The sequence below is a fragment of the Heterodontus francisci genome, chromosome 14, assembly GCF_036365525.1.
Source record: "Heterodontus francisci isolate sHetFra1 chromosome 14, sHetFra1.hap1, whole genome shotgun sequence".
Taxonomy (NCBI): domain Eukaryota; kingdom Metazoa; phylum Chordata; class Chondrichthyes; order Heterodontiformes; family Heterodontidae; genus Heterodontus; species Heterodontus francisci.
The window spans coordinates 42,737,046-42,750,469 of NC_090384.1; the positions used below are offsets into that span (position 1 = coordinate 42,737,046).

At 45.3% G+C, this 13,424-nt stretch overlaps 1 protein-coding gene across 3 annotated transcripts in view; it reads right to left on the reverse strand.

The window, feature by feature from the left end:
- Positions 1 to 13,424, reverse strand: part of slc22a18 (solute carrier family 22 member 18) — a 157,947-nt gene that overhangs the window by 11,303 nt on the left and 133,220 nt on the right. For all 3 annotated transcript variants that reach the window (XM_068046084.1, XM_068046082.1, XM_068046083.1), the window contains one exon: positions 2,084 to 2,185. In XM_068046084.1, the coding sequence (XP_067902185.1) occupies positions 2,084 to 2,185 (102 nt within the window). The remainder of the gene's footprint in view (positions 1 to 2,083; positions 2,186 to 13,424) is intronic.

Here is a 13,424-nt window from a genome sequence, read left to right on the forward strand (position 1 = left end):
TGTTGATGACACCTTCCATCATTTTACTGATGATTGAGAGTAGGCTGATGGGGCGGTAATTGGCCAGGTTGGACTTGTCCTGCTTTTTGTGTACAGGACATACCTGGGAAATTTTCCACATTGCAGGGTAGATGCCAGTGTTGTAGCTGTACTGGAACAGCTTGGCTAGGAGCGCGGCAAGTTCTGGAGCACAGGTCTTCAGTACTATTGTCGGAATATTGTCAGGGCCCATAGCTTTTGCAGTATCCAATGCCTTCAGTCGTTTCTTGATATCACGCGGAGTGAATCGAATTGGCTGAAGTCTGGCACTTCAGGAGGAGGCCGAGATGGATCATCAACTTGGCATTTCTGGCTGAAGATTGTTGCAAATGCTTCAGCCTTATCTTTCGCACTGATGTGCTGGGCTCTGCCATCATTGAGGATGGGGATACCTGTGGAGCCACCTCTTCCAGTTAGTTGTTTAATTGTCCACCACCAATCACAGCTGGATGTGGCAGGACTGCAGTGCTTTGATCTGATCCGCTGGTTATGGGATCGCTTAGCTCTGTCAATCGCATGCTGCTTACGCAGATTGGCACGCAGATAGTCCTGTGTTGTAGCTACACCAGGTTGACACCTCATTTTGAGGTATGCCTGGTGCTGCTCCTTCATTAAACCATGGTTGGGCTCCTGGCTTGATGGTAATGGTAGAGTGGGGAATATGCCAGGCCATGAGGTTACAGATTGTGGTTGAGTACAATTCTGCTGCTGCTGATGGCCCACAGCGCCTCATGGATGCCCAGTTTTGCATTGCTAGATCTGTTCGAAATCTATCCCATTTAGCACGGTGGTAATGCCACACATGGTGGAGGGTATCCTCAATGTGAAGGCGGGACTTCGTCTCCCAAAAACTGTGCAGTGGTCACTCCTACCAATACTGTCATGGACGGTATTGTCCATTTTTGAACCAAGGCTGTAATGAGGTCAGATGCATCTGTGGCAGGCAGATTGGTGAGGACGAGGTCAAGTATGTTTTCCCCTCTTGTTGGTTCCCTCACCACCTGCCGCATACCCAGTCTAGCAGATATGTCCTTTAGGACTCGGCCAGCTCGGTCAATGGTGGTGCTACAGAACCACTCTTGGTGATGGACATTGAAATCCCCCACCCAGAGTACATTTTGTGCCCTCGCCACCCTCAGTGCTTCCTCCAAGTGCTGTTCAACATGGAGGAGTACTGACTCATCAGCTGAGGGAGGGCGGTAGGTGGTAATCAGCAGGAGGTTTCCTTGTCCATGTTTGATCTGATGCCATGAGACTTCATGGGATCCAGAGTCGATGTTGAGGACTACCAGGGCAACACCCTCCCTACTGTATACCACTGTGCCACCACCTCTGGTGGGTTTGTCCTCCGGGGGGACAGGACATACCTGGGGATGGTGATGGCAGTGTCTGGGACATTGTCTGTAAGGTATGATTCCGTGAGTATGACTATGTCAGGCTGTTGCTTGACTAGTCTGTGGGACAGCTCTCCCAACTTTGGCACAAGCCCCCAGATGTTAGTAAGGAGGACTTTGCAGGGTCGACAGGGCTGGGTTTGCTGTTGTCGTTTCCGGTGCCTAGGTCGATGCCGGGTGGTTTGTCTGGTTTCATTCCTTTTTATTGACTTTGTAGCGGTTAGATATAACTGAGTGGCTTGCTAGGCCATTTCAGAGGGCATGTAAGAGTCAACCACATTGCTGTGGGTCTGGAGTCACATGTAGTCCAGACCAAGTAAGGACAGCCGATTTCCTTCCCTGAAGGACATTAGTGAACCAGATGGGTTTTTACAACAATCGACAATGGTTTCATGGCCATCATTAGACAAGCTTTTAATTCCAGATTTATTAATTGAATTCAAATTCCCCCTTCTGCTGTGGTGGGATTTGAACCCATGTTACCAGAGCAATACCCTGGGTCTCTGGGTTACTAGTCCAGTGACAATACCAGTATGCCACTGCCTCCCCTGTCAATGTGCTGTCATTATTTTCTTGAAATTCACTTTGAATACAAGTAAAGGTGAAGAACACCATCCAGTGTAATGCAGAGGGACAAGATCAAAACTTACCGTTGCCAAACCCACCAGACAAATCACCAGGATGGACAAGTGAAGTAGGGTTCTCTCTGCAATCTTCTGAGTCAGCCATCCAACCACTAGCCCCTGCATAACCTAGGAAAGAGCAAAAACACACAAAGAGCCCCTGACATCAATTTAATCTCGACAACATGCAATATTCGGGAGACAATGAGTAGGGAACTAGGTGGAAAACTGTTCTATGATCTGTGAGATCTGGGTTTGAATCCAGCCAAGACTAATGAAATTAAATTTTCCTTTCTAAAGTTATAACAGCATTAGTGATACCAGTACAATTATTGTTACTATTCATTGATCTGGAGCTGCTTGAACTTAGGACCTTACGAACATACGAATTAGAAGCAGGAGTAGGCCACTTGGCCCCTCGAGTCAGCTCCGCCATTCAACAAGATCATGGCTGATCTGATTATAACATCAACTCCACATTCCTGCCTATTCCCCGATAACCTTTCATTCTCTTGCTTATCAAGAATCTATCTACCTCTGCCTTAAAAATATTAAGTCTGCTTCCACCGACTTTTGAGGAAGAGAATTCCAAAGATTCACGACCCTCTGAGAGAAAAATATCTCCTCATCTCTGTCTTAAGGAGCAACGCCTTGTTTTTAACCAGTGACACCTAGTTCTAGATTCTCCCACAAGAGGAAACATCCTTTCCACATCCACCCTGTCAAGACCCCTCAGGATCTTATGTTTCAATCAAGTCATCTCTTACTTTTCTAAACTCCAGCGGATAGAAGCCTAGCCTGTCCAACCTTTCCCCATAAGACAACCCGCCCATTCCAGATATTAGTCGAGTAAACCTTCTCTGAACAGCTTCCAACGCATTTACATTCTTCCTTAAATAAGGAGACCAATACTGTAAATAGTACTCCAGATGTGGTCTCACCAATGCCCTGTATAACTGAAGCATTACCTCCCTTTGTATTCAGTTTCCCTCGCAATAAACACTAACATTTTATTAGCTTTCCTAAACGATCTGCATGGCTCAGTGCCACATCAGGCTATGTTCTTCTCACTGGGCCATTGGGGAATCTATGAATTTACTTTCTCCAATGCCTCTATATCCTTTTCATATATATAATTTGGAGACCAGAATTGCTCACAGTACTCCAATGTGGTATAATCTCAGTGTCTTCAGTTGTTGCTTGATATCACGCAGAGTGAGTCGAGTTGGCAGAAGTCTGACATGTGTGATGCTGGGGACCTCAGGAGGAGGCCGAGATGGATCACCAACTCGGCACTCCTGGCTGAAGATAGTTGCAAATGCTTCAGCCTTATCTTTCGCACTGGTGTGCTGGACTCCCCCATCATTGAGGATGGGGATATTTGTGGAGCCACCTCCTCCAGTTAGTTGTTTAACTGGCTGGATGTGGCAGGACTGCAGAGCTTAGATCTGATCCGTTGATTATGGGATTGCTTAGCTCTGTCTATCGCATGCTGCTTACGCAGTTTGGCAGGCAAGTAGTCCTGGGTTATAGCTTCACCAGGTTGACACCTCATTTTGAGGTATGCCTGGTGCTGCTCCTGGCATGCTCTCCTGCACTCTTCATTGAACCAGGGTTGGTCTCCTGGCTTGATGGGTTATGGTAGAGTGGGGGATGTGCCAGGCCATGAGGTTACAGATTGTGGTTGAGTACAATTCTGCTGCTGCTGATGGCCCACAGCGCCTACATGGATGCCCAGTTTTGCATTGCTAGATCTGTTCGAAGTCTATCCCATTTAGCACAGTTGTAGTGCCACACAACACTGTGGAGTGTATCCTCAATGTGAAGGCGGGACATTGTTTCCACAAGGACTGTGCGGTGGTCTGGGACATTGTCTGCAAGGTATGATTTTGTGAGTATGACTATGTCAGGCTGTTGCTTGACTAGTCTGTGGGACAGCTCTCCCAACTTTGGCACAAGCCCCCAGATGTTAGTAAGGAGGACTTTGCAGGGTCGACAGAGCTGGGTTTACCATTGCCAGTGCCTAGGTCGATGCCAGGTGGTCCGTCCGGTTTCATTCTTTTTTATTGACTTAATTGCGGTTAGATACAACTGAGTGGCTTGCTAGGTTATTTCAGGTAAGGACAGCAGATTTCCTTCCCTAAAGAACATAAGTGAACCAGATGGGTTTTTACAACAATCGACAATGGTTTCACGGCCATCATTAGACTAGCTTTTTAATTCCAGATTTATTAACTGAATCCAAATTCCACCTTCTGCTGTGGGGGGATTCGAACCCATGTCCCAAGAGCAATACCTTGGGTCTCTGGGTTACTAGACCAGTGACAATATCAATAAGCTACCGCCTCCCCAAGAAACGACTGAAAGTACTGAATACTGCAAAGGCTATGGGCCCTGACAATATTCCGGCAATAGTAGTGAAGACCTGTGCTGCAGAACTTGCCGCGCTCCTAGCCAAGCTGTTCCAGTACAGCTACAACACTGGCATCTGCTCTGCAATGTGGAAAATTGCCCAGGTATGTCCTGTGCACAAAAAGCAGATCAAGTCCAACCCGGCCAATTACCGCTGCATCAGTGTACTCTCAATCATAAGCAAAGTGATGGAAGGTGTCGTCAACAGTGCCATCAAGCGGCACTTGCTTAGCAATAACCTGTTCAGTGACGCCCAGTTTGGGGTCCGCCAGGGCCACTCAGCTGCTGACCTTATTACTGCCTTGGTTCAAAAGTGGACAAAAGAGCTGAACTCAAGAGGTGAGGTGAGAGTGACTGGCCTTGACATCAAGGCAGCATTTGACTGAGTATGACATCAAGGAGCCCTAGCAAAATTGAAGTCAATGGGAATCAGGGGGAAAACTCTCTGCTGGATGGAGTCATACCTAGCACAAAGGAAGATGGTTGTGGTTGTTGGAGGTCAATCATCTGAGACCTGGACAATATCCTGGCTTGGGCTGATACGTGGCAAGTAACATTCGTGCCACACAAGTGCCAGGTACTGACCATCTCCAACAAGACATTCAATGGCATTACGATCGCTGAATTCCCCACTATCAACATCCTAGGGGCTACCATTGACCAGAAAATGAACTGGAGCAGCCATATAAATACCATGGCTACAACAGCAGGTCAGAGGCGAGGAATCCTGCAGCGAGTAACTCACCTCCTGACTCCCCAAAGCCTGTCCACCATCTACAAGGCACGTCAGGAGTGTGACGAAATACTCTTCACTTGCCTGGATAGGTGCAGCTCTAACTACACTCAAGAAGCTCGACATCATCCAGTACAAACTAGTAGCCTGCTTGATTGACACCCCATTGACAAACATTCACTCCCTCCACTAAAGTTGGACAGTGGCAGCAGTGTGTACCATCTACAAGATGCACTGCAGCAACACACCAAGGCTCCTTGGACAGCACCATCCCAACCCGCAACCTCTAACAACTAGAAGGACAAGGGCAGCAAATGCATGGGAACACCATCAACTTCAAATTCCCCTCCAAGTCACACACCATCCTGACTTGGAACTATATCGCCGTTCCTTCACTGTCACTGGGCCAAAATCTTGGAATTTCCTTCCGAACTGTGGGTGTACCTACCTCACATGGACTGCAGCGGTTCAAGAAGGCAGTTCACCACCACCTTCTCAAGAGCAATTAGGGATGGGCAATAAATGCTGGCCTAGCCAGCAACACCCACATCCCACGAATGAATAAAAAAAATCAAGGTTCTATTCGAGTTTAACATAACCTCTCTGCTTTTCAATTCTATCCCCGTAGAAATGAACCCCAGCATTTTGTTTGCTTTTAGTCTGGCCTTATTAACCTGTATCGCTACTTTTAGTGATTTGTGTATCCGTACCCCTATTGATTGTATGGGGAGTTGACATTTACCTTTCTCTGCATTCACTGACTACAACAATGGCAGGTGTGCTGATGGGCGTTTCTGTGACTCAGTCATTAACTGACAATAGTTGATCCACCTGCTTCAATCACAGAGAGGTTACTTCACTCTCATTCAAACCACTTCATTCTTCTTTTGTTTGGTGTCAGTGAGCTCAGATTCCAGTTGGACAAATAAATGCAAGGCAGGTGTGTGCAGTGACCTCCAGACATTGGGTCGTGCCCTGGCACAGCATGTGAACACTGTACCACAACCCATCTCTCTCTAGACGAGCACACCACCTGCTGTGGTACTGAACCATATAGGTTGGAAGATTCCAGCTTCGCAGGGTTGCACTGAGTTAGCTGATTTCACACAGGCATCAATGGTCTCAATACTCCTAGATTAAGGACTGGAAATCAGAAAGAGTTCCCAATTTCTAATTGTTATCCAGTGAGCCCCCTCTGGAAACTGCATGCAATCTTGATATTACAAGCTCAGCTGTAATGCCACCCTTGTCGTTACATGCATTGTGGAAATTCACTGTCTGCACTGATACATTAAGAATAGTCACTTGTCAAAGCTACCAGATCATTGCTCGTCCCTAAAGAACATTACCCCAGAATAAGCAGGTGCCTTCAGGTAATGGAGAGAGAAAAATTAGGATGAAAGAAAGGTTACAACCCACACTGGGACTTGTTGGGGTCCCTCAGCAATGGACTGAATATAAAAAGAAAAAAGTGCCAATGCTGGACATTGGAAATGAAGACAAAGCCCTGTGTCTGCAGCCGATCTGCACACACCTACCTCCTCTTGTGTGCCTGTCTGGAATCAGAACTCATTGTTACTAAGCAAAAGAGGAAGGAAATAGTTTGAAAGGATTGTGATAAAGCCACCTCCCTACTTGTGAATGAACCAGGTGGACCAACCCTGCCAGATAATGATGCAATCTTCATTTCAGGTGAAAGGTGCACACCCAAAATGTCATAAACTGCCTTTTCAATTGACAGAAGCCCTTGAACAGGATGCAACTACTATCATGATGGTGTGAGGCAGTTTTGCCAGGGGTTGAGGTGGGGGCAATTATACCAATTGGGTCACACTCATTGTCCTTAGCATACAGGCCACATGGTCGCAGCAGGAGTGCAATGTCAGAACATTCAGGCACAAGACTGATACAGCTGCTTGGCAGGTTTTTACAAAATGATTGGTAGTTTGAATCCTGAGACCTGGAAACACTAGCAGACCATGAAATCATAAGACCCCAGAGGACTGGCACGGTAGCATGCAAAGGCACAGCACATTATGGTCTTCATAATTAAGGCATTGAACATAGGGGCATAGGAAGAGGAGTAGGCCATTTAGCCCCTCCAGCCTGTTTTGCCATTCAATATTATGGTTGATCTGCAACTTAACTCCATATGCCCGCTGTGCCCCGTATCCCTTAGTCCCTTTGGTTAACAAAAATCTATCAATAGCGGAGTTAAAATTAACAACTGATCTAGCATCAACTGCCATTTATAAAAAACCTTTTGCATGAAGTAGTATTTCCTAGTTTCACTCCTGAAAAGTCTGGCTCGATAATTTTTTGACTGTGATGCCCAGAAGAACAAGGGTAGCAGATGCATGGGAACACCACCACCTGCAAGTTCCTCTCCAAATCACAAACCTTGATATAAATTGCTGTTCCTTCACTGTCACGGGTAAAAATCCTGGAACTCTCTCCCTAATAGCATTGTGGGTATACCTACACCATATGGACTGCAGCAGTTCAAGAAGGTGGCTCACCATGGGCAATTAGGGATGGGAAATAAATGCTAGCCTTGTTAGCAATGCCCACATCCCATGAATCAATAAAAAAATATTTGCATGCCCAGACAAAATAAATCAAAGGGATCACTGAAAAAAACTGGCCACGCACAACAACTAAATTTTAAAGGGAACATTGTCAGCCACATTAATACAGTGACTACAAGAACAGATCAGAGGCTGGGCATTCTGCTCCTAGGCTAGGTACAATATGAGTTAGATGAGAGTAAAAATCTGTTTATACTGTCCTAACACTATATTTCAATCCTAACCAAAGCAGATCATCTCCTACTGCACCGCTGTGCCAGACTTTGGAAAGTTCTTTCATCTGTGGCAACTGAGACTGGGATTCTGTTGATGTTATTTGATAGATACAAGAAAGCAGAATCTCCAGCAGAAGCTGAAGGTGAGCATAAGGGTCTTCCTCACCTCCAGAAATGCTTCTGTCTAAAGGACGTTGAAGGAACGTGTCTTTCACTCACATTGATGAGAGACTAAATCCTTAGCATATGAGACAAACTGTAAGTCAGAGCCAAGATCCAAAATTGACCTGAATGTTCTTGTGTAAAAGGAAGGAAATTATGCCAGGTTCCTGCTTTTAACTGTGATCACTGCTTAAAATGAGCTGTATGGATGTTAGGTGAGGATGTGATAGCTCTGGCTGATGACCCAATGATTCAGTACCTTTCTGACTCTTATCATTTAGTGTTACACCTGAAGAATGGTCACTTGAGTGAAGTAATGGAGAGTGCCATGGAACCCTAACACAAAATGAAGTCGATAGGTGCTTTTACATTAGAGCAGTAAGCTGATAGCAGGCATATGATTCACCAAGCAACTAAAGAAAAAAAACCTTTGGATCTGTAGTGAAGTGATGGTATCACAAACCCATGAAAATGTTGCTCTACAAATTTACTCTTGTATTAAGACCTCCTGTTCTGCCAAAGTATGTTCAGAGAGCTGTTCTTCGGATTACACAGCAGAGCTCAGTACTTCTGCAGAAACTGGCACTTAAAATCCACTTTAAGAGGATAGAGTAGCACTCAGAGGTTGTTCTCCATCAGAAAGAACTTGCTTTTATATAGTACCTTTCATGACCTCAGGACACCCCAAGTGCTTCACAGTTAATTATTTACTTTTGAAGTGCAGTCACTGTTGTAGGGAAATTCTGCAGCCAATTTACAAATGCAGCTGGGCTTTTCCAAAAGAACACTAGCTATTGCTATCAAAAATTTTTGGATGATCGCAAATTGGTGGGGGCGGCGGGGGGAGATGAAGGGTGTAGTTAAAACAGAGGACGACTGTGACAAACTGCAGAAAGACATCAATAAACTTGCAGAATGGGCATGTAATTGACAAATTAACTTCAATATAGATAAGTGTGAGGTGCTGCATTTTGGCTGGAATAATAGTACTTGAAAAATAAGAGTCTAAATCGGGTCAGGAAGCAAAGTAATCTGGGGCAGGATACACAAATCACTAAAAGTAGCGATGCAGGTTAATAAGGCTAGAATAAAAGCAGAGTACTGGGGTTCATTTTTAAGGGGATAAAATTGAAAAGCAGAGGAATTATGTTAAATTTGACTAGAACCTTGATTAGACCACATTTGGAGTACTGTGAACAATTCTGGTCTATATATATATATATATATATATACAAAAAGGATATAGAGGCGCTGGAGAAGGTGCAAAAAAGATTTACTAGAATGATACCGGAACTGAAAGGTTATATCTATCAGGAAAGATTGAACAGACGCGGGCTCTTTTCTCTAGAAAAGAGAAGACTGAGGGGTGACCTGATAGAGGTTTTTAAGGTTAAGAAAGAGTTTGATAGGGTAGACATAGAGATGTTTCCACCTGCAGGGGAGACCAGAACGAGGGGGCATAAATATAAGATATCACTAATAAATCCAATAGGAAATTCAGGAGAAAATTCATTACCCAGAGAGTGGTTAAAATGTGGAACTCGCTACCACATGGAGTAGTTGAGGTGAGTAACATAGATGCATTAAGGAAAAATGAGATAAACACATGACAGAGAAACCCATGTTGATGGGTTTAGATGACGGGTGGGAGGAGGCTCATGTGGAGCATAAACGTCAGCCTGGACCAGTTGGGCTGAAAGGCCTATTTCTTTCTGTACAGTCTATGTAATTTTATGTTATTTGCACATAGTAAGGGCCCATAAACATCAAGGAGATAAATATCCAGATAATCTTTTCAATGGACTTTAGTTGAGGGATAAATGTTGGCAAGGAAAATGGAAATATTCCCTGCTCTTCATTGAATATTTGCATGGGAAATTTTACATCCACCTGCAGATGTGGCTCAGTTATCAATAGTGCAGCACTTCCTCAGTAGTACACTGAAATATAGACAGGGATGATCAAACCTGGTAATGTAAAAGCTCCTAATGGCTTCAGGAGAGAAGAAAATTGGCAAAGAAAGAAGAATTTTTTTTTAAAGGTTGCCAAGATTAAAAGAAGCTGCAACAGTCAGAGAAGACAGATTTGCCCGAAGGCCATGAACACTTGTGTAATGTGCATTGTAATCAATCAGCCGCAACAATTGCCAGTTTGTCAAGAATTTCAGTTGCCCACATCTTGGGGCAACATCCCAGGTTGAATATTGTGCGGGCTTGAGACTCTTTCTGTCATTACACTGGAACTGTGAGGGTGGAATCTGAAACATCAAGAAGGATGCTCTAGGGATACTTCTTTTCCTTCACCTTATTCCCAACACAATCAGCCCTGAAAGAGCTCTCTCAATAGCTGGATTGGCTGGTTGACTTAGAGATGCCTGGTTTTGCATTGTGTAGTGAATGGCCTTGGTCAGACACAGTTCAACAATTTGCAACTACCACTTACTGATGCCTACATACTCTTCCAGAATTCCCTCAACTAACTGAATATAACTGAGAAGCTCCATTGTAGGATATTTTAGATTTTAGATTTTTTAGATTTAGAGATACAGCACTGAAACAGGCCCTTCGGCCCACCGAGTCTGTGCCGACCATTAACCACCCATTTATACTAATCCTACACTAATCCCATATTCCTACCACATCCTCCCCTGTCCCTATATTCCTTCTTTAGCCCTTTCCTATCCTGAGTGGTGTGAAACAGGGCTGTGTTCTCGCACCCACACTTTTTGGGATTTTCTTCTCCCTGCTGCTTTCACATGCGTTCAAATCCTCTGAAGAAGGAATTTTCCTCCACACAAGATCAGGGGGCAGGTTGTTCAACCTTGCCCGTCTAAGAGCGAAGTCCAAAGTACGGAAAGTCCTCATCAGAGAACTCCTCTTTGCTGACGATGCTGCTTTAACATCTCACACTGAAGAATGCCTGCAGAGTCTCATCGACAGGTTTGCGTCTGCCTGCAATGAATTTGGCCTAACCATCAGCCTCAAGAAAACGAACATCATGGGGCAGGATGTCAGAAATGCTCCATCCATCAATATTGGCGACCACGCTCTGGAAGTGGTTCAAGAGTTCACCTACCTAGGCTCAACTATCACCAGTAACCTGTCTCTAGATGCAGAAATCAACAAGCGCATGGGTAAGGCTTCCACTGCTATGTCCAGACTGGCCAAGAGAGTGTGGGAAAATGGCGCACTGACACGGAACACAAAAGTCCGAGTGTATCAGGCCTGTGTCCTCAGTACCTTGCTCTACGGCAGCGAGGCCTGGACAACGTATGCCAGCCAAGAGCGACGTCTCAATTCATTCCATCTTCGCTGCCTTCGGAGAATACTTGGCATCAGGTGGCAGGACTATATCTCCAACACAGAAGTCCTTGAAGCGGCCAACACCCCCAGCTTATACACACTACTGAGTCAGCGGCGCTTGAGATGGCTTGGCCATGTGAGCCGCATGGAAGATGGCAGGATCCCCAAAGACACATTGTACAGCGAGCTCGCCACTGGTATCAGACCCACCGGCCGTCCATGTCTCCGTTATAAAGACGTCTGCAAACGCGACATGAAATCGTGTGACATTGATCACAAGTCGTGGGAGTCAGTTGCCAGCATTCGCCAGAGCTGGCGGGCAGCCATAAAGACAGGGCTAAATTGTGGCGAGTCGAAGAGACTTAGTAGTTGGCAGGAAAAAAGACAGAGGCGCAAGGGGAGAGCCAACTGTGCAACAGCCCCAACAAACAAATTTCTCTGCAGCACCTGTGGAAGAGCCTGTCACTCCAGAATTGGCCTTTATAGCCACTCCAGGCGCTGCTTCACAAACCACTGACCACCTCCAGGCGCGTATCCATTGTCTCTCGAGATAAGGAGGCCCAAAGAATAGACACTAATCCCATATTCCTACCACATCCTCCCCTGTCCCTATATTCCCCTACCACCTACCTATACTAGGGGCAATTTATAATGGCCAATTTACCTATCAACCTGCAAGTCTTTTTGGCTGTGGGAGGAAACCGGAGCACCCGGAGGAAACCCACGCAGACACAGGGAGAACTTGCAAACTCCACACAGGCAGTACCCAGAACTGAAATCGGGTCGCTGGAGCTGTGAGGCTGCGGTGCTAACCACAGCGCCACTGTGCTGCCCCGCGCCATTAGGATCAGCTGAGTAACAAGTCTGTTCAATGTGTAACAATGCTCTCTGCACCACTTTGCATATGAATGTGTTGCCAGCAGGTGTTTTATTTTGCCTTGGGGCGTTTTTTGAGTTGTGTCTTTTCCCACGGTTGCACTGTCAACTATTTGTTGCAATTCAATTTACATTCCACGCCCAGCTTTACAGGTGCCAAGCCATTAGCCATTGTGAGAAAGCAAGTAGTATGGGTGAAGAGAAGAAACTCAGATATTGCAGGTTAATATCAACATTACATTAATCAACTAATTGTATAAAAGGTATTATGCTGGATTAAAGTGACTCAGCTGGTCTGGATTCCAGTCTCTTTGATTTTATAATACCACATGCCATCAAAAGTTCCCAAGAAACAATGGACATCCAATAACCAGCACTATGTACCAAGATAAAAGCAAAATACTGCAGATGCTGGAAATCTGAAAGAAAAACAAGAAATGCTGGAACTACTCAGCAGGATTGGCAGCATCTGTGGAGAGAGAAGCAGAGTTAACGTTTCAGGTCAGTGACCCTTCATCAGAACTGCTGATGAAGGGTCACTGACCTGAAACATTAACTATGTACCAAGATATTGTGAACAGGAAGAAGGTTTCAATAAGAGTGGTAAGATCATTAAAAACTTTTTAAGGCTTTAGTGGATACTGAATCACACTGGCCAGAAGGTCTCCGGTCGTCATTGAGTGAGCTGATCTTAGATGGGTGCCCTTGGATCAGTGAACAAAAAAATTCAGTTAGACTTCCCACTCCTTATCACAGTACAGAGGTTCAGCAGGAAAATACTCATATGTGGATATCAGGTGAGAGCAGGATAGTGTATGGTGTGCCACCCATTGAATATCCTGCCAAGGCTATCAAAGCTTATACAGTGAGGCTAGACGCTCAGGCTAGACACTGGAGGGTTGCCAGCAGCTATGGAAATGTACACATTGTGGAGTCAATGCCTTTAGGACAGGATCTATTACATGAGGCCTATTTTGTGAGAAATGACCCACAATGTTGTGTAAGAGATCCAAGGGTTCAGAACAGAAGGTGGGAGAGGTTGTTGGAGGTGACAAAAGTGCATTTGAAAAGGTAGGTTTC